This window comes from Elephas maximus, chromosome 2 (genome assembly GCF_024166365.1).
Source record: "Elephas maximus indicus isolate mEleMax1 chromosome 2, mEleMax1 primary haplotype, whole genome shotgun sequence".
Taxonomy (NCBI): Eukaryota; Metazoa; Chordata; class Mammalia; order Proboscidea; family Elephantidae; genus Elephas; species Elephas maximus.
This window is the reverse complement of record NC_064820.1, coordinates 231,340,358-231,361,715: the sequence shown is the minus strand read 5'-3', so window position 1 is coordinate 231,361,715 and position 21,358 is coordinate 231,340,358. Positions and strand designations below refer to the sequence as shown.

Sequence of the window (21,358 nt, the reverse complement as noted above, 5' to 3'; positions counted from 1 at the left end):
CCAGTGGGCCGAGTGTGGGTGTACAGCGGCACTGAGTCCCAGGGACCCTGGGGTCTTTTGCCCGAGTGGGGGATGGGGAGCTGTAGGGTGTGTGTTGGGTTTGAGATGTTCTCAGCTGTCCTGGAGGGCATACCAAGTCACTGTCAGGTCCAGCCAAGTTGGGGAGGTAAGGCCCGGCTGGGACGTGAGTGGGGGTGTTGGATGCAGGCGGAGGAGGCCAGGGTTGGGGGTCAGGGCGCCCGTTGCTCTGAGCTGACGGTGGTGGGCACTTCAAGTGTGTTCCCAAGTGGAGAGGATGCAGTGAGCATCAGGCCCTTCAGCCCCCAGCCACCTGCCGTTTCCCGCCCACCATGAGAGAAGCACACGGATCCGAGTGTCTGGGATTGCCGTCCTTGGGCAGGCCAAAGGAGGGTCTAGGCCCTGCAGAAGACCAGGCGGGTAGGCTGTGGGTGTCAGCTGGCCCTGCTCTCCCCCAGGCTGATGCGCACCACAGACCTGAGTTTGAATCCTGCCTACAGCAAGCACACAGGTTCCTCCGTATCTCACAGGTGAGGCCATCAGTTCCACGCAGTCCTTCCCTGGTCTGTCCCCACCCTTGCCCGCCCCCACCTGGCCCCGTGGCAGCAGCCTGCGTGCTGCCGCTCTGCCTCTCCTCTGTCTCCTCCAGTTGCTTCAGGCCCTGTGTCTTCATGAGCAGCACTTGCTGAGGTTCCCAGGGGCCTGTGTCACCTCTAGCCTGGTCCAGCTCACACCTGGACCTGGTGGGGGTGATCCATTGTGGGGCTGAGTGGCAGCGCCATCCCCCTGCCCTCGGCCCCTCCCCTTAAGCCTCCCCCCAACCCTGCATCCCCCAGATGGTGGTGGTGACACGTCTTTTTTCCTTTCATGTGATGCTGCCTAGATCCCAGACAATCCCCCTGACTACCAGAAATACTACCGCCAGATGAACAAGGTAGATGTCTGCCCGTCCAAGGTCCCAGTGCACCTTTACCTGCATGTGTGGTCACCCTGATACATGTCTCCCTATGCGCCCGTGGTCCTTGAACACACAGGTTCATGTATCTGTACACACCCATGTGTGCCTGTACCTTTTGGGGAGGTGCAAACACTCGGTAACCATGGAGCCGCGAGCTCAACTGGAGTGGGGACACAGGGAGGCAGAGTGTTGGTGGCCCAGCTTCTCAGGACCAGGCCATGGGGGTCCGTGTGGCCGGGGCCCTGGAGGCATTGCCCGGCTGGTGCGGTGGCCTTAGGTGGCACTTGCTCAGCCTGGGCTCTGCTTCCAGGGTGGCTTCCCCTTCAGCACTCGGGACTGTGGTTGGATTGTCGCCGACTGCACGGCGGAGGGACTGAAGTCAGTGCTCCTCCTGCAGGAGAAGTGTCCCTTTATCACCGAGCACGTGCCCCTCGAGAGGCTGTACGATGCCGTGGCTGTGGTGAGGGCACGGCCGGGCGGGAGGACTGCACCTCCGCTCCCCAGCAGGCCCCACAGACCAGCAGCTCAGGGGGTGCGGGCGGGAGGACAGTGTCCCCGCTCCCCAGTAGGCCCCACAGACCGGTGGCTCAGGGGGTGCAGGCGGGAGGACAGCACCTCCGCTCCCCAGCAGTCCCCATAGACCGGTGGCTCAGAGGAGTGCGGGCCTTGAGGGATGAGCTTGTCCTCATGCTTCCTTCCATATGGGTACTGGGAGCCTAGCTATGCCATGGAGGCCCGATGTTGCATGTGGCCCTGGGCAGGTGCAGGTAGCCCCCATTTTCCATCCCGTGTGGAGGTCCGGAATGTGGCCACGCCCACACTGTGGTTCCCAGGGTCCTTCAGAAATTAAGGAAAAGAGCACATCTGTTCTTTTTTGTGCAAAATCCTTTCAACATGTCCCCTTCCACACGTATCTCACACTGGACGCTGCGGTATACTAGCTCATGGATGGCCTCTGCGCGTTACCGCTCATTAAGTGCCCGGTGGTGAAGTTTGCAGCCCACTGTTCTGGGCACCAGGCGCCGTTTAACCTGGGGACACTCCCAGCGCCTGTTCCACCCTCCGTGGCCCTTGGCCTGGCACTGCTGGGAAGCGCTGCCACGTCTCCAAAAGACACTGGGTTCTGACAGCCTCTCTTGGGTTAGTTGCTGAACATGAGAAATCCTGACGGAGGGTTTTCCACCTATGAGACCAAGCGTGGGGGGCGCTTGCTGGAGCTGCTGAACCCCTCGGAGGTCTTTGGTGAGTGTGCAGCCAGTGCGGGGGCACAGCCCTGTGCGGCACGGCCCAAGCCCCACAGTCCTCCCCCCGGCCCCTGTGCTCTTCCTCTAGCCCAGGCCAAGGCTCACAGTAGCCCTGAAATGAGGGTGGCCCCATTCCCTGCTTCTCAAACTCCCTGTGCAGGACCTTGTTCTCTAGAGGGGAAAGCTGAGGTCTGACCCATTCTCAGTGAAGGCTGCACATCTCTGGGGGCCCCCTGCCTAGGGCTGGGCGTCTCAGGTACCCTCACTGAGTCCTGGCGCTGTGCAGAGAGGGGTCGGGAGGTTGTCAGGTCCCGAGTCCTGGCTGGTACTCGTGTGTCTGCGGGCATCCACCCTGTGGACTGCTGTGGTCTGGCGAGGCGGGTTCTTCCCTGGCTATGTTGATGCTGTCTTGCACTCTCCTTCTGATCTGTTTTTATCCCCTCCTCCGGGTGAGGCAGGCAGTCCTGGAGGAGATTGTCCCTGGGTGGTGGGGTGGGGTCTAGTGTAGGTCACGATGCAGCTCCCTGCTGAGTCCCCTCATCCTGTACCCTCCCATAGTCAGGCTGGGGACCAAATCACCGTGCTGGTGCAAGACCCCTCTGCCACTGGTGGCCATGGCCCTGGGGAGGTCACTGGTGACTCGTCCATGTGTCCTGGGGGGCCCTGGGCCGAGCATTGCTCACCATGGGCTTGCAGGGGCTCAGGCGCCTCCCTCTCCCAGGGGACATCATGATCGACTACACGTATGTGGAGTGCACCTCAGCAGTGATGCAGGCACTGAAGCATTTCCACGAGCAGTTCCCAGACCACCGGGTGGCTGAGGTCAGGTGAGGGGCCTTTTCCCTGCGCAGTTCCCGGACCACCGGGCAGGCGAGGTCAGGTGAGGGGCCTTTTCCTTGAGTAGTTCCTGGACCACAGGACAGGCGAGGTCAGGTGAGAGGCTTTTTCCCTGAGCAGTTCTCAGACCACAGGGTGGGCGGAGTCAGGTGAGGGCAGGGTCAGGTGAGTTCCTGGACCACAGGGTGGGCGGGGTCAGGGGAGCCAGGAGCCCTGGCCAACCTTTAGCTGCCCCCTCCTTGAAATTGAGAGCAGGTCTCCTCTGACGTAGGTAATGTGGTAGCCTGTCTCAGAGATTCTGTAGATGAGGCTCGTTTATGCACAGAAGAGGTTTGCGGGGGAGGGGTCACTCAATCCAGTTGTTGGCCCTAAAATCTACCAAATGTGTGTACTGGGGCCTGGAATAACAGCAGTAATAATACAAAAATGAGTTATTTTTTACACCTTAATAATGCTTAAAAAGACATTCCTCCAACTTCACCTATGTTCAAATAAATGGGGGTTTTACAGCAAGTCCTTCTTGAAAACAATACCTGTACAAAGTCCCGCTGAGTGAAGACTTGATGACTTCTGTCACCAGCATCCGGACAGACAGACATCCTCAGCAGCCGTCTGGGCTCCTCCGCCTCCCCCTGCCCCATGCACATACAGGGATCACCCGAGTCTTCCACTCACCACTTCGTCTGTGACATTTAACCAGCAGTCGTGTGTAGCAGAGATTGACTTTTTCACTGCCACAGGTGTTTGGATGAGAAGGCCCCACTTCTTTATCCACTTCTCTGTTGAGGGATACTGGGGTTTGCTTTCAGGTTGGGGTTATTATGAAGCACCCCTCGGCACATACGTGCACGTTTCTGGGAGACGTGTACGCGGGCAGAACTGCTGTGTTATGGGGCAGGCTGCTGAGCAGTCTCAGCAGAGAATCTCCCTTATTCTGTTCTGATCATACTGCTTGAGGTTTGGATGCCAAGCCCCGTGTGGACTCAGCTTGGTCATGATATACAGTCCTTTTTATACGTTGCTGGATCCTATCTGAAGAATATTCTGTTTAAGATTTTTCCAATGATAGCAATGAGAGACACTGGTCTGTAATTTTGCCCCCTTAAACTGTCCTTGTTGGGAGCTCCTGTCATGGTTGTGCTGGACCCAAAGTGAGTTGGCAAGTACGTTCTTCGGAGAGGGTATGTCAGGTTAGCGTCATTTCCTCCTTCAGTGCTGGGGAAAATTCCCTGGTGAGTCCAGCTGGACTTAGAGCTTTCCTTAAGGAAAGGTTTTAAATCATGTGGTCGGTTTCTTTTGTAGTTAGTTATAGGACTGTACGGGTTTTCTTTCTTTTTGTGTAATTTTTGGGAGTTTTTCCATTTCAACTGAGTTTTATATTGATTGGCAGAAAGTTTTGCTCAGGTTGGTCTCAAATGCTGCAGACCTGGCACTGACAGCCTCATTTTCCTTCTTGAGGCCAGCAGTTGGGACCCATTTTCTTTTTCTTGGTCATTCTTATTAGTAGCTTAACAATTTTATTAATGTTTTCAAGGAAGCTGCGTTTAAGCTTCGATCCTAACTAGTATGTATTTACTTTATTTTTAAAATGCACTTATTTTGGGTTTTAAGGAACCCTGGTGGCACAGTGGTTAAGCAGTCAGCTAGCTGCCAACCAGAAGTTTGGTGGTTTGAACCCGTCAGCTGTTCTGCGGGAGAAAGATGTGGCAATCTGCTTCTGTAAAGATTTACAGCCTTAGAAATCCTATGGGGCAGTTCTGCTCTGTTCTCTAGGGTCACTATGAGTCGGAATTAACTCGACAGCAACAAGTTAGTTTTTTTTTTGTTTTATTTTAGGTATCATCAATTACCTAGCACCCAGTGCCATCAATTATTGCTCTTTATTATTTTGTTTCTACTTGCTCTTTTTAACTTCTTGAGATGGATATTTAGATAAATGATTTTCATCCTTTTTTCCTTTTTTTAAGTAAGCATTTAAGGCTGTAAATAAGTTTTGACATGTCACTTAGTTAAAAAAATATTTTCTAATGTCTTTCAAGTTCTTCTCTGACCCATGGGTTGTTTAGGAGTATATTGCTTCATTTCCAGAAACATGAGGAGTCTCTTGTGTTTTTGATGGAAGCCCTATAGATGGACCAGTGGTTTATTTTGTTCTGGTAGGCACGTTGGGCCACCAGGGGTGCTGTTCTTCATTTTTTTGTCAGCCAGGCCTGGCACACAGGACCCCCTGGGGGATGATGGCGACACATATCTAGAATTGTCCACATCCCCAGCCCCTAAGCTGCTTTGTGGTTTGATTTATGGTCCTCTCTGCTGGGCTTGAGTTGTCCTCAGATGTATATCACAGAATTCGCCTTGTGTGTGTGACTATTTTTTAAACATGTCATCTTTTAAAAAATACTAGTGGCACAGTGGTTAAGAGCTCTACTGCTAACCAAAAGGTCAATGGTTCAAATTCACTAGCTGCTCCTTGGAAACCCTATGGGGCAGTTTTACTCTGTCCTATAGGGTCGCTACGAGTTGGCATCAACTTGACGGCAATGGGTTTACAATAAAGTAAAGCATGTTCTTTAAGGATGCTTGGAAATACAGCAAAGTGCAGAGGAGAAAGTAAGTCTTCCCTAACTGTGCTTCTGAAGTGTCTGTTACCACTGTTAGGGCTCCCCCACATCTCATGATTGTCTGTACACATGTGTACACGTGCCTGTATCTTCGGTGTCGCCGCTCAGTTTGTACCCGGCAAGGTTTCTGGAAGCAGGTGGTAACTTCTTGTTTCAGTCGGAGGTCTTCTCCCATATGACTGTGATAGCTGCACAGTGCGCCATTTTACCTCCTCAAGAGTCTCTTGGTCATTTCTGACTTACATGGTTGTTTTCCAACTTACTACCGCTTTAACATTGACCCGTATCCTCTTCAGTCTTTGCTCATGGCCAGTATTATTCCCTAGAGCCGTTGTGGGCTCTGGGGTCCCCTGGCCTGGGTTGACTCCTCACTCTGCCCCTGACTGGCAGTGTGTTCAGGGCCCAGGCATTCTCACCTTTGCTTTTCCTTCTCCTGCCATTCAGGATACAGCACAGCCTCATGGTCCGGGGCTGGAAGCATTTCAAAGGCCTGCAGACCCGGGAGAGTATGTGCCCTCAAGTATATTAACTGTTGTCCTTAGGTGAAAATTGCTGGTTTGGAAAGTGAACGTGGTAGACTTATCGCTGGTTTCATTTACATTTCTTTGGAGACTGTTGAACTAGATTATTTTTTTCCAGGTATTTATAGATCATACCTGTGTCTTTTTGTATGAAATGTTCAGTCACGTTCTTGCGAATTTCTTTGCTATGAAAATTTCTTTACTTATATATTTAAGCACAATAAGCCTATTTCTGCATCTTATATGTCAGATATTTTTCAGTTTCTTTGCTCTTTTTATCTGTTTAGGGAGTTTGAACATGTTTTTAATTTTTAAACAACTAAATGTATTAGTCTTTTATTTCTTTTATAAAAAAATTTTAATTTATCTGGAGGGGTTTGAGGTATAGTTTGGGGTTACCGGTTACTCTAACACTTCTACGTATATGGAATATTCCGTCTCTACTCCTCTGGCTTGAAATCCTCCCTTATAAGGTACAGGAAAGTTAAAAAATAAGAAACAACCTTCCTGCTTACTTGGCACTCAGCTTCTTCAATTGTTAACATTTTACTGTATTTGCTTTATCATATTTCCTCCTGTACCCGCATATATTTTTTCTTCCTGAACCATCTGAGAGTAAGTTGCAACTTGTTGCACCTTTATCCCTAAATGCTTTAGTATATATTTCTCAAGAACAAAGGTAATCTCTTATGTAAATATAGTATAATAAAGTCAGAATACTAACATCAATAGTAATCTGCGGACCTTATTTAAATTTTCCTAGTTATCCCTTCATAACAAATTCTTTTCCTCAAGATCTAATCCAGGATGCTTTTAGTTGTCCTGTCCTCATCTCTTTTAACCTGGAATAATTCTTTAGTTTTTCTTTGTCTTTCATGACCTTGGCATTTTTGAAGAATACAGGCAAGTTATTTTGTTGAGTGTCCTCACTTTGTGTCTTTCTGGTGTTCTTAATGATTAGACTCAGGTTTTGAAATCATGCATTTTTGTCGGGAATATTACAAAAGAGGTATCTCTGGGGGCCTCATCTTAGGAAGCTGTTCAGTTGATTCAGGTGATGACTGCTTGGTTTCTCTACTGTAAAGTTACTGATTTTTCTCTTTGTGGGGAGAAAGTTTTAGACTATGTAAATATCCTGTTTCTCATCACACTTGTACCCATTAGTTTTAGCATCTGATGTGATTCTTGCCTGAATCATCATTCAAACGATGGTTGCAAGATTGTCATTCCTTCCATATGTATTAATTGGTGTTCTACTGAAAGCTTTCATTTGACCTGTTATTTATTTACTTATATGTTATTATCAGCTGATGGGTTCTTACACATTGATTTTTTGATTTGATCCGATAGCTAGACACTTTGCAAAACTTTGTTTAGTCAAATGAATTGTCTCAAATTTTTTTTGAGTTTCCACTGTAAACAGTCACTTGCAAGTGGAATTTTTTTTCTTTCCAATCAGTAGGCCTGTAGTTTGTTTTTCTTGTCTTACTACATGGCTAAGCCTTCCTGTATTCTGCTTAGCAAATGTGGGAATAGTGACATCTTTGTCATGCTTCCTGATAAAAAGGGGAACACTTCTAACATTTCTTCATTATAAATGGTATTTGCTGTAGGTTTTTCACAGTTACCTTTTTTTCAAGTTAAGGAATTTCTTTTCCTGGTTTGCTAAGGTGTTTTTCTCCTCTGTTGTGAATGAATGTTTTAATTTTAGCAAATAAATTTTCTGCCTCTCTATTGAGCTGGTTATCTGTTTGTCTTCTGTACCTATAGATGATTATTGTAGGTTTTTCTAATGTTAAAACCTTTTTGCATTTCTGGAATAAACCTAACTTGGTATAGTTGCCCAGTATTTAATTTCGAATTTTGCATCTATGCCCATGAGTGAGAGGGCCTGAAAATTTTGCTTTCTTCTAGCATCTTGTCTGTTTTGTTGAAAAGGCTATGTTGAGTTCCTAGAATGAACTAGGGAGTGTTCCCTCCTTTCTCTAACCTCTGGAAGAGTTCGTATAAGATTCGAGTGATTGTTCTGGATAATTTGGTGAAGTCGCTTATAAAGCTCCTAGGCCTAGAGTTTTCTTTTTGGGAAAAGTTTATATTTTTGACTCATCTTTAATATATAGGACTATTTAGGGTTTCTATTTCTTCTTGAGGCAGTTTTGATTAGTTAGCTTTGCTAGGAGATTGTCCATTGTTTAAATTTTCAAAGATATTGATTGCATAAAGTTTTCTTAATTTACTAACTTTTTAACGTCCGTGATCTCTGTAGTTATATCACTGTTTTTATTGCTAATTTATTTATACTTTACTCTTTATATTATGTGTCTATCCCTGAGGAATAATATTATTACAAACTTAGAAGCTTAAAACAACAAACGTTTGTTATATCTGTCTCTGTGGGTCAGGAACTGGCATAGCTGAGCTGGTCTTCTACTCAGGGCCATACCAACCTGCAGCTGAGATGTTGGCCAGAACTGGAGTGTCGTCTGAGAGTTGGCTGGGGAAGGACCTGCATTCAAGATCATGGATATTGTCGGCGGGATTCATTTGTTGCAGTTGTCAGTCTGAGAGGCCTTAGTTCCTTGATGTTGGCCAGAGGCCACCCTGGTTTCTTGCCACATGGGTCTCTCAAAATGGTGGCTTACTTCATCGAATCCAGGGAGAGAGTCGAAAGACTCTGCTAGCAAGAGGGAAGCTACAGCCTCATGTAACATAGTTACAGAAATGGTATCCCATTGCGTTTGCCATATTCTGTTGGTTTGAAGTGACATCCCATCACCTTTGCCGGATTCTCTTGGTTAGAAAGAAGTCACAGCCTTGCCCATGCTTCAGGGGGCTAACCTGGGGGGTGGCTTATGTGGGAGATTCACATGGCGGGGGCTCACATGGGTGTGAGCACCAGCAGTCAGGCCTCGGGGGGCACCTTAGAGTCTGTTTGTCCCTCTGTTCTCGTCTTTTCAGGAACCAAGTTATTCCTCAGTGGTGCCAGCTACACTACTTTTTTTTTTTAATAATTTGTTTTATTTTTGTTGTTGTTGAAAACATACACAGAAGAACATGCATCAACAGTTTTTACATGTACAACTCAGTGATATCGATAACATTTTTGAGTTGTACACCATTCTCACCCTCCTTTTCCAAGTTGTTCCTTCTAAGTTTCCTGTCTAATCATAAGTTTCCTATCTAGCCTTTTGAGTTGATGTTGTCAATATCATTCCATATAGATAGATTTTAAAAGAAGACAGTGTTCTAATCAGACATTCTTTACTATTTAAGCTAAACTATTGTTTGGTTTTAAGAAGGCTTTAGGGGATATTTCTGGTTTAAGGTTTCAGATTTAAAGAATATCTCAGGGCACTAGTTTCAGGGTTTCGTTCACCCAGCTTCCATGGGTCCAGAAATGCTGGATTCCATGATAATTTGAAATTCTGTTCTGCATTTTCACCCTTTTGATCAGGATTCTTCTGTACCTTAGCCATCCTAGTGGGAGTGAAATGGCATCTCATTGTGGTTTTGATTTGCATCTCTCTGATGGCTAATGATGTTGAGCATCTTTTCATGTGTTTGGTGGCCATTTGAATGTCTTCTTTGGGGAAATTTCTATTCAAGCTCTTTGCCAATTTTATGATTGGGTTATTTGTCTTTTTGTCATTGCATTGTCAAAGTTTTATATACATTTGGTTTTATTAGATTCTTATCAGATATACGGTTTCTGAAGGTAATATTCTCCCATTGGTAGCTTGTCTTTCTTTTTTGGCAAAATCCTTTGATGAACAAAAGTTAACATTTATGAAGTTTCATTTATCTTTTTTTTCTTTTTTTTGCTGTGTTCTTGTTATTAAATAATCTGTTGTTAAAAGCTAGGCCTGACGGTTTGCCCCTGCATTTTCTTCTAAGAATTTTATGGTTTTAGTTTGCACGTTTAGGTCATTAATCCATTTTGAATTGGTTTTTCTGTGTGGTGCGAGGTATGGATCCTGTTTCATTTTTCTCCATGTGGAAATCCAATTTCCTCAGCACCATTTATTGAAGAGATTCTTGTTTACCCATTGAGTGGACTCAGCACCCTTGTCAAAAATCAGTTGACCTAATAGAGGAGTTCAGCAGAGTATCGGGATACAAGATAAACATACAAAAATCAGTTGGATTCCTCTACACCAACAAAAAGAACATCGAAGAGGAAATCACCAAATCAATGCCATTTACGGTAACCCCCAAGAAGATTAAAATACTTAGGAATGAATTTTACCAGAGGTGTAAAAGACTTATACAAAGAAAACTACAGTACACTTCTGCAAAAAACCAAACGAGACTTACATAAGTGGAAAAACATACCTTGCTCATGGATAGGAAGACTTAACATAGTAAAAATGTCTGTTCTACCAAAAGCCATCTATACATACAATGCACTTCTGATCCAAATCCCAATGACATTCTTTAGTGAGATGGAGAAACAAATCACCAATTTCATATGGAAGGGAAAGAGGCCCCGGATAAATAAGGCATTGCTGAAAAAGAAGAACAAAGTGGGAGGCCTTACTTTAGCTGATTTTAGAACCTATTATACCACCATAGCAGTCAAAACAGCCTGGTACTGGTACAACAACAGATACATAAATCAATGGAACAGAATTGAGAATCCAGATATAAATCCATCCACATATGAGCAGTTGATATTTGACAAAGGCCCCAAAATAGTTAAATGGGGAAAAGACAGTCTTTTAATCAAATGGTGCTGGCATAACTGGATATCCATCTGCAAAAAAATGAAACAAGACCCATACCTCACTCCATGCACAAAAACTAACTCAAAATGGATCAAAGACCTAAATACAAAATCTAAAACAATAAAGATCATGGAAGAAAAAATAGGGACAATGTTAGGAGCCCTAATACATGGCATATGAAATGCAGATCAAAACTACAATGAGATTTCATCTCACTCTGACAAGTAAAGCTGGCATTAATCCAAAAAACACAAAATAGTACATGTTGGAGAGGCTGTGGAGAGACTGGAACACTTATACACTGCTGGTGGGAATGTAAAATGGTGCAACCACTTTGGAAATCGATTTGGTGCTTCCTTAAAGAGCTAGAAATAGAACTACCATACGATCCAGCAATCCCACTCCTTGGAATATATCCTAGAGAAATAAGAGCCTTTACATGAACAGATATATGCACACCCATGTTTATTGCAGCACTGTTTACAATAGCAAAAAGATGGAAGCAACCAAGGTGCCCATCAACGGATGAATGGATAAATAAATTACGGTATATTCACACAATGGAACACTACGCATCGATAAAGAACAGGGAGGAACCTGTGAAACATTTCATAACATGGAGGAACCTGGAAGGCATTATGCTGAGTGAAGTGAGTCAGTTGCAAAAGGACAAATATTGTATAAGACCACTATTACAAGAACTTGAGAAATAGTTTAAACTGAGAAGAAAACATTCTTTTGTGGTTACGAGAGGGGGGAGGGAGGGAGGGTGGGAGAGGGGCATTCACTAATTAGATAGTAGTTAAGAACTACTTTAGGTGAAGGGAAAGACAGCGCACAATACAGGGGAGGTCAGCACAATTGGACTAAACCAAAAGCAAAGAAGTTTCCTGGATAAACTGAATGCTTGGAAGGCCAGTGTAGCAGGGGCAGGGGTCTGAGGACTGTGGTTTCAGGGGACACCTAAGTCAATTGGCATAATAAAATCTATTAAGAAAACATTCTGCATCCCACTTTGAAGAGTGGCGTCTGGGGTCTTAAACTCTAGCAAGCAGCCATCTAAGATGCATCGATTGGTCTCAACCCACCTGGATCATAGGAGAATGAAGAACACCAAGGACACAAGGCGATTATGAGCCCAAGGGACAGAAAGGGCCACATGAAACAGAGACTACATCATCCTGAGACCAGAAGATCTAGATGGTGCCTGGCTACAACCGATGACTGCCCTGACAGGGAATACAACAGAGAACCCCTCGGGAAGCAGGAGAGCAGAGGGATGCAGACCCCAAATTCTCATAAGACCAGACTTAATGGTCTGACTGAGACTAGAAGGACCCCGATGGTCATGGCCCCCGGACCTTCTGTTGGCTCAGAACAGGGACCATTCCCGAAGCCAACTCTTCAGACATGGATTGGACTGGACAATGGGTTGGAGAGGGATGCTGGTGGGGAGTGAACTTCTTGGATCAGGTGGACACTTGAGACTATGTTGTTATCTCCTGCCTGGAGGGGAGATAAGAGGGTGGAGGGGGATAGAAGCTGGCGAAATGGACACGAAAAGAGAGAGTGGAGGGAGAGAGTGGGCTGTAATTGGGAGTAATTGGGAGTGTGTAGCAAGGTGTATATGGGTTTTTGTGTGAGAGACTGACTTGATTTGTAAACTTTCACTTAAAGCACAATAAAAATTATTAAAAAAAAAAAAAAAATCAGTTGACCATAGATGTGTGGGTTTATTTCTGGACTCTATTCCGTTGGCCTGTGTGTCTGTCGTTATACCAATACCAGACTGTTTTGATTGCTGTAGCTGTATAATATGTTTTAAAAGTGTGAGTCCTCCTACTTTGTTCTCTTTCAATATTTAACTATTCGAAGCCTCTTGCCATTCAATATAAAGTTGAGAATTATTTTTTCCATTTCTATAAAGAAAGCTATTGAAATTTTGATTAGGCTTGTCTTGAATCTTTTGATCACTTTGTGTAGTATTGAGATTGCCTTAGGCTAGCTTCTCTGGAAAAACAAAACCAGTAAATTATATAAATATATATATATGTATTTCAAGGAGATGACTCTCATGGTTATAGAGGTTCGAACATCCCAAGTCTGTGGGTCAGGCTTGAGGCTTCTTCTGATTTGGGTAGCCACAGGGGCTGGTGAACCCAAGATTGGCAGGTCAAGACAGCAGGGCTCTTGATCACAGGCTGCGAAGACCTGTAGGCAAGACAGCTGGTAAGCTGCTAGCTCAGATTCCAAGAGCTTGAGGTCAGACGAACAGGAGCCAGCTGCAGGATCCAGAGTGAGCAAAAGCCCACATGCCTTGCCAGAAAGTCCACCTATACTGGATACAGGCCACACCCCCAACAAAATTCCCTTTCAGCCGATTGGCTGCTCACAGCAGATCCCATCATGGTGGTGATCACGTTATATCAGATCTCATCATGGAAGTGATTGCATCATCATACAACTGCCAAACTGCATCATAACTGCCAAACCACTGAGAATCATGGCCCAGCCAAGCTGACACAACCTTAACCATCAGACATCTTAACAATATTAAGTCTTCCAACTCGAGGATGTGCAGCATTTTTTCATTTATTTAAATCTTTAATCTCTTTCAGTAGTGTTTTATAATTTTTGTTGTATAAGTTCTTCACATTCTTGCTTAAATGTATTCCTGGGTATTTTATTCTCTTAGATGCTGTTGTAGTGGAATCATTTCCATTTCAGATTTCTCACTGCTGGTGTGTAGAAATCCAACTGATTTTTGTTTGTTGACTCTGTATCCTGTAACTTTGCTCAATTTCTCTATTAGCTTTAGAAGCTTTCTTGCAGACTCTTTGGAATGTTCTATATATAGGATCATGTCATTTATTTTTTCCAATCTTGATGCCTTTTGTTTCTTTTTCTTGTCTTACTGCTCTGGCTAGGGCTTCTAATACAATATTAAATAGAAGTCGTGAGAGTGGGCAGTCTTGTAGTCAATTAAGCATCTTTCTCCATTAAGTATAACATTGCCTGTTGGTTTTTTATATATGTCCCGAATCATATTAGAAACTTCCCTTCTGAACCAATCTTCTTGAGAGTTTTCATCAAGAAAGGGTGTTGGGCATTATCAAATGCTTTTTCTGTACCCACAGAAATGATCATGTGGTTCTTTTCCTTTGTTCCAATATAATGTATCATTATACTACATGACACTGAACGATCTTCTAATGTTGAACACCCCTCCATTCCTGGTATAAATCCCACTTGGTCGTGGTGTATGCCTCTTTTAATATGCTGTTTGATTCTGTTTGCTGGTTTTGAAGATTTTTGCATCTATGTTCATAAGGGATATCGGCTTGTTTTCTTGTGGTGTCTTTATCTTGTTTTGGTATCAGCATTTTGTTTGCTTCATAGAATGTATTAGCGAGTATTCCTTCCTTCCTTATCTTTTGGAAGAGTTTACACAGGATTGGTGTCCGTTCTTCTCTAAATGTTTGGTAGTATTCCCCGGTGAAGCTACCTGGTCCAGGACTTTTTTTTGTTGTTGTTCGGAGGTTTTTGATCACTGATTTAGTCTGTCAGCTAGACTTCTGATGAACCTCCTTTGTCTTCCAAATCTGTCACTTTCTCTCTGATGGATTTTTTTTCTTTCCTTATTTAGTTTATTCTGTATGATTGACTCAAGCCTGTGTCACTGGCATTGTTTTCAATATTGATCCTATCTGTAGCTACTTCTAATGTGGGTTCATCTCCAAAGCCTTATTTCTTCTTCTGTTTCTTTCCTAAACTCTGCCAGTTTGCTTCTCACCTCCTGTAATTGTGTCTTCTTTGAACTCTTGTATCTAGTCTGAACTATTTAGTTTTAATGATTTTTAATGGAGGCCACGCTCATTCTTTTGAGATTATGGTCTGGGTGGAATTGGGAGAAGTACATTGCTGGCATGTTCATGGGCAAATCTGCTGTGTTCCAGGGAGACCCTCGAGCAGGGCCTGGAGTTCTGTCGGCGGACGCAGAGGGCTGATGGCTCCTGGGAAGGGTGAGTGAGCCAGGGATCAAGTGGTTCTGCCTCACATACAGCCTTCAGGTAAGGAATGTACCTGGAAGCAGGTGCCAGCCAGTGAATTTCTGGTTGACAGCTCCTGTGTGAACCTGGGCCCTGACTGAAGCTGCTGCACTTATGCAGCTGGAAGTGGCTCTGCTATGTGTGCTGGATGCCCTGGCTGCCCAACACTGCCCCTGTGGCTCTGGGGTTACCACTTCTTTATTTCTTTCACTCCAGCTGTTCTTATTTGTGTCTGGTTGGTGTTTTCACAGATAGAGCTGACCCTGAGGTCTGGGCTGGGTGGTTCCATTTTCCACTCATAACCTGGGGTTATGAGTGAGTGTGGCTTGCCAAAGGCAGTCACCCCCTCTTACACGGAGGGCACGCCAACAAGCTGACAGAATCCTGTTGTAGACGCCCCCTTTTCCCTTGTCTGTCTAGCTCCTGGGGGGTCTGCTTCACGTATGGCACCTGGTTTGGGCTGGAAGCGTTTGCCTGCATGGGGCACATATACCAGGACGGGTAAGTGGTTCTCAGGAGCACCACAAGGTCACTGGGCAGGGAACAGGGAACTCACAGCAGGGCAGTCCAGCACAACTGCTTGCTCCTTTGATGTTGGCTTTGGGGGAGTTTTTACATTTTTAAACAGCAAGCTAAGATCCATATTCCAGAAAACATATGAGCTATGAGGCTAAGAACAGGATGTCTTCCTTGTTCAGGGCCGACAGCCCTATCATCTGCGCTAAAGATGCTGAGCCAAGGGCTTGCTCAGAGGAGAACGCTTTTGGCCATGCCCCCTCCCTATGTCTGCCCAGCTCCCCACCCCCAGGGGACAGGGTCAGAGTCTGGGGGACCCCCATGCTGGGCCCGCATGCTCTGTGGGTGCACGGGTGGGCCAGCATCCTGGGCGTGCCTAGGTCTTCTCTTCAGCCTTGCTTGCTGTCGACTGACCGTACCCTGTCCCATCAATGGGCATTTGAGTCCAGAGAGTATCTCACTTGGTCTCCGCAACAGCCCTGGGGTGTCACCATCCACACTTCACATCAGGGACCACCCTCACGTGGCAGGGGTGGGCCTGGAGAGCAGGCTGTGGGTGGCCCCATTGGGATGGGACCCTGGGCTTCCCCCTGTGATGTGCCTGTGTCCTCCTGGTCCCTGCAGGGCGGCCTGTGTGGAGATCACTCGGGCCTGTGACTTCCTGCTGTCCAGGCAGATGGAGGACGGCGGCTGGGGTGAGGACTTCGAGTCCTGTGAGCAGCGGCGCTATGTGCAAAGCGCTGGGTCCCAGATCCACTGCACGTGCTGGGCCCTGATGGGGCTGATGGCTGTCAGGTGGGCATGGGGCTGGCCTGGGCGGGGGCTGCAGGGCAGAGGTCCTGGGAGCAGGCCTTGCAGTAAGACTCACCTGTTAGATGTGGGGCACGACAGCAGCCAAGCAAGGAAAGTCTGACAGAGAGCGGGATACAAGACTGTGGGCAGAGGGCCACCTGTCGGGCCTGGCAGTGACTGGCAGCATCAAGCCTCCAAGGCACCGTAGCGCTTAGCACAGGCCCTGCAGCCAGTTCTTCCCGTGCATGCAGCTTGGTGCTACATCACACGTGTGCATGCACACATGCCCGCAGACGTGTGCATGCACACACACATACATGCACAGCAGTACACACAGGTGCGTATGCCCAGATGCATGCACACTGCATGCACATACAGATGCCCACAGACGTGCACACACACACAACACGCATAGCTGTACACACAGGTGTGTCTGCCCAGATGCACACATGGATGCCTGTAGACGTGCACACATGCACAGCAGTACACACAGACGCGTATACCCAGATGCACGCACACCACATGCACACACAGCTGCCTGTAGACGTGCACACACAAACGGTACACACGGATATATATACCCAGATGCACACACACTGCATGCACACAGATGCCTACAGATGTGCATACATGCACACACACACACAATGGTACACACAGATGCATATACCCAGATGCACACATACCACATGCACACACAGATGCCCGCAGACATGTGCATATACATACACACGCACAGAAGCACGCACACCACATGCACACACAGATGCCTGTAGACATGTGCATCCACACACACGCATAGCACTACACACAGATGCATCTACCAGATGCATACGCACCAAATGGCCACACAGATGCCCGCAGACATGTGCATATACACACACACGCACAGCAGTACGCACAGATGAATGCACACCACATGCACAGGTGCTCATAGATGCACATGCATGCATGCACACACCAATGCATAGTGGTGCAGACATATACCTGCAGGCACGTATACAGACAATCCTTTGTATGTAGATACACACGTGCACAGTGGTGCAGACATGTACGTGCAGACACATACACAGACACACACCTACACCTTCACGTAGATACGTGCACATGTGCACAGTGGTGCAGATGTACATGCACACGCACACCTTCACATGTAGATACATACGTGTACAGTGGTACAGACATGTACGTGCAGACACAGACACGCAGCTTCACATGTAGATACATGCACAGTGGTGCAGACAGACATGTACATGCAGACACACCTTCACATGTAGATATGTACACACGTACACTGTGCAGACATGTACATAGTGGTACACACATGTACATGCAGACACACACACCTTCACATGTAGATATGTACACACAGTGGTGCAGACGTACATGCAGACACATACATTCCTTCACATGTAGATACAGACGTGCACACATGCACAGTGGTACACATAGAAGCACAATGTGCAGACGTGTGTAGACGTGCACACACATGCGTACACCCACATGTTGGCTTACTCCATGTCCCTGCCTGTGCTCCTGTATTGGGTTTGGAGCCATTCAGAGGATCCTCCTCAAACCCTGTCCAGCCCAGGCTAGGTCGGTGTGAGCAGCAGTAGCAGCAGCATCTGATGGGGGCTGCAAGGGTGTGGCTCAGGGACAGCACTCAGTCCCTGGCAGGCAGGACTGTGAGGCTCTGACGTCCTTGAGGCCTGCACTCCAGCTTTCCTGGGGGCAGAAGGGCAGCTCCTTGAGGCAGGGGCTGCAGGGTGGGGCTGGAGGCGACAGCAGAAGGCTTAGCTCCCCACAGCTGAGCTGGGGCCCTGACTCTCTCATCCCCAGGCATCCTGATGTCAAGGCCCTGGAGAGGGGAGTTCGGTGTCTGCTTGGAAAACAGCTCCCCAATGGCGACTGGCCCCAGGTACGCCAGGGCATCCCAGGGGCGAGAGCCTGTCTGTTCCCTGTGCCTGCCCCCTTGTGTGGGTCTGTCCTCCACAAGGTGTAGGGTGGGCTGTCACTCGGGGCACTTGATGAGCCAACCCTGCCGGCTGCAGTCTGGGCTGGAGCAGCATGTGATGGTGGCCGTCATGGTGTGGAGATGGGAAGGTGGGAGAACCTCTCCAGGACAACCCTTAGGCTCTGCCGCAGCCCCTTGCCCTGTCTTCCTCATGTCCCTTTGCCTGGGAGGCACAAGACGCGGCCTCTAGTGAACTGTAATGTGGGGGTCGTGAGGTTGCTGAGGCCGGCTGCCCTTGCTGCCTCCCGTGGAGGGGCCCAGGGCTAGGGAGGCCAGCAGTTGTGAATTACTGGGGTGTAGGAGGGCAGTGGCCCTGAGAGACCGGTGGTCAGGCTGAGGCTTTGCCTGTAGGGGAGGGCCCGCTGATGGCACTGTGCCCGATGCTGGGCGGGGGGCTTCTGCTCCTACCTCACCAGCTTACCCAGCTGGTGGACTGCCGACCCTCTGCCCGGGCTCTGCAAACCTTTGTGTCCTTCCAGGAAAACACCTCTGGAGTCTTCAACAAGTCCTGTGCCATCACCTACACATCCTACAGGAATGTCTTCCCCATCTGGACCCTGGGCCGCTTCTGCCGCGTGTACCCCGAGAATGCGCTTGCCAGCTCCCACTGAGTATACCTGCGGGGGACAGGGGACCGCCCTGGCAGAGTCAGCCCCACATTCTACATCTGGGAGGGCGGGACTTGGGGGCAGCACTTGGTTCTCAGCACAAGCTCAGTCCTTGTTGGGGAAAGGAGCAGAGGGAAACCCTGAGTCCTCAGCAGGCCCACCTGTCCCAGCACCGGGCTGGTCAACGTGGTACTGTCCTTGCTGTGGGCACAGGCCTAGAGCATTCTGGGAGAAGGCAGTTGTGCCTGGCGCCTGCCCTGGTGTGGATGCAGGCTGTGGACCGCCCTTTGAGGCTGCTCGTGTCCTGTATCCCTCTTCATGTCCTTGACCCTGTGCCTTCTTTCTAGTGGGGAGAGGGTACCATGGGCCATGTATCTGTTATGCGGTCTCCTGCGCCCCTGCTCAGCAGCCCTCTGGGGAGTGGAGGCCCCTGTTGGCTGAGGCCACCTAGGCCCAGCAAGGAAGGGGGCCAGGTGTCACTGAAACTGTGTGCTGCACAGGGGAGCCAGGGCAGTGCTTCTCCCATGATGCAGCCTGGCAGGTTTTCAGGGCCCCCAGCACACCAACCTCTAGGTTGTGCGTTGGTTATGTTGAGACAAAAATGCGCCCAGAGACCAGGCCTGACAAGGACAGTGGGGTGGCCATGGTGTGACCACTGTGGGGCGTTGCTGCATTCAGGACAGCTGAGCCCTCCCAGCCCATCCCTCCCCACCCTGGCCCTGCTACGCCGCCCCACCCCATGTGTGCTCCAGGCATTGTCTAGGGTGGGGGGTCTTTGAGTCCCTCTGGCTTCTGCACTTGTCTGGGCTCAGGATGGAAGAGATAGGTCCTGGCTTTGCCCCTGACCTGAGCAGGGTTGTGGCCTCAAACACTTAGCACTTCCCCGGGTGGGGCTGTGAGGGGCCACCATCAGACCTGGGCCTGGCTCCACCCACTGCTCACCCATTCGGGTGCCCTCATCTGCTCCCCCAGTCAGTGGGCCGTCTTCTCCTGCCCTCCCCAGTCCGTGCCAGCTCCCCTGCCCCCACAGTATATGTATGTTTTCTCCCTTGGACCCACTGGCTACGCCTCTGCCCCAGTACGGGTTCAGGGCCTTCCCCAGCAGTTTGCCCTCTGGCCTTCCTCACCCCCAGTCTCCCGAGCCTCCCTGATCGCCGCCCCCACTGTCCTGGTACTTGCCTCCCTTGGGGTGTTCGCTCAGGCTGCCTCTCTACAGCCCACTCTTGCTGTTCCTGCCTGTGCTCACTCTTCCTTGGACTTGTGGCTCAGACTGTGTACACAGGTGGCCTGTTGGCTCCACACAGGTGTACACAGGTGGCCTGTCTGCTCCACATAGCGGGTGCCTGGAGCGTGTGTACGCTTCTTGGGCATTGTGAAACCAGGATGGTTTTGGCAGAAGGGGTTATGTCAGGACCTTTGAAGCCTTGGGTTTGCACTTGTACCTCCCCCCGCCCACGCCTCCCCAGCTGGGGCAGCAGGACAGGGAGGGATGGCCTTCGTTTGCCCTCAGCATCAGCAGCTGCCGTGACCACATCACTGTACAAAACACGTTTTCCAGGAAAGAATTCAAATTCACTTTTGTACTGAGACTGCAAATAAAAAAATGTTATCAAAGTCACTGCCAGGACCAGCTACCTTAATAAACAGACCATGACCCAGCTATGACCACATCACTGTACAAAACACGTTTTCCAGGAAAGAAATCAAATTCACATTTGTACTGAGACTGCAAATAAAAAAATGTTATCAAAGTCACTGCCAGGACCAGCTACCTTAATAAACAGACACTTGGTTTCCTCATGTGGAAGCATGCTGCGCTTTGACTTATCCTGGGAGACAGTTACAGTGGCGGGTTTTCTGAGACTCTGTGTCACTCCTTGCCTGCTGTGCCTACGCCAATTCCATGACCTCAGTCTCGGGGAGCAGGAGGACAAGCAGGATGTGTCTCCAGTGATTTGAGGGGAGAACATTTGCTCCAGCACAATTAAAAATCAAGTTCTCTACCCTGAGCGAATCATTAAAGATTGTTGAATTAAAATTAATTATTAGCTATCAAGAAAAGATTATGAATAGTATGCTGGAAGTGTTCTTGGGAGCCATCTTAGCTTTCTGTGTTCACCATGAAGCATCCTTCAGAACCTTCTGTTGAATTCTTCAACGGGAAATGCTTGCTTTTCAATAGAAACTTATTTCTAAGACAACAATGCTTTTCTGTTTTGGAACATAACTGGTATTGCTACATAGACTTATTTAGGTAATAACTTTTTTTAATATATTAATGCTTTATGCTGTTCTTTCAAATTGTAGGTTAATTGGTTAGCTTGCTTTATTTTCATTTCTTCCATCTGAAATGTACTTTTTTATTTATAACTCACTTGTTTCCAAAAGGGATTAAGGTTGGAAAAATGAGACAGAAATAAGGGTAGGAAAGTCAAATGGGATTGGGAAAGAGGTTA

The 21,358-nt window shown here is 47.9% G+C and overlaps 1 protein-coding gene across 2 annotated transcripts in view; it reads left to right on the top strand.

Annotated features, from left to right (window-relative positions):
* Positions 1 to 21,083, top strand: part of LSS (lanosterol synthase) — a 38,477-nt gene extending 17,394 nt beyond the window's left edge. Inside the window, exons 12-21 of one of the 2 annotated variants that reach the window (XM_049875063.1) lie at positions 477 to 548; positions 902 to 952; positions 1,287 to 1,436; positions 2,122 to 2,218; positions 2,942 to 3,047; positions 14,880 to 14,945; positions 15,393 to 15,473; positions 16,113 to 16,283; positions 18,120 to 18,198; positions 18,774 to 21,083. In XM_049875063.1, the coding sequence (XP_049731020.1) occupies positions 477 to 548; positions 902 to 952; positions 1,287 to 1,436; positions 2,122 to 2,218; positions 2,942 to 3,047; positions 14,880 to 14,945; positions 15,393 to 15,473; positions 16,113 to 16,283; positions 18,120 to 18,198; positions 18,774 to 18,905 (1,005 nt within the window). In that variant the 3' untranslated portion in view covers positions 18,906 to 21,083. The remainder of the gene's footprint in view (positions 1 to 476; positions 549 to 901; positions 953 to 1,286; positions 1,437 to 2,121; positions 2,219 to 2,941; positions 3,048 to 14,879; positions 14,946 to 15,392; positions 15,474 to 16,112; positions 16,284 to 18,119; positions 18,199 to 18,773) is intronic. The other variant, XM_049875062.1, reaches the window with a different exon arrangement.
* The last annotated feature ends 275 nt before the right edge of the window (positions 21,084 to 21,358 follow it).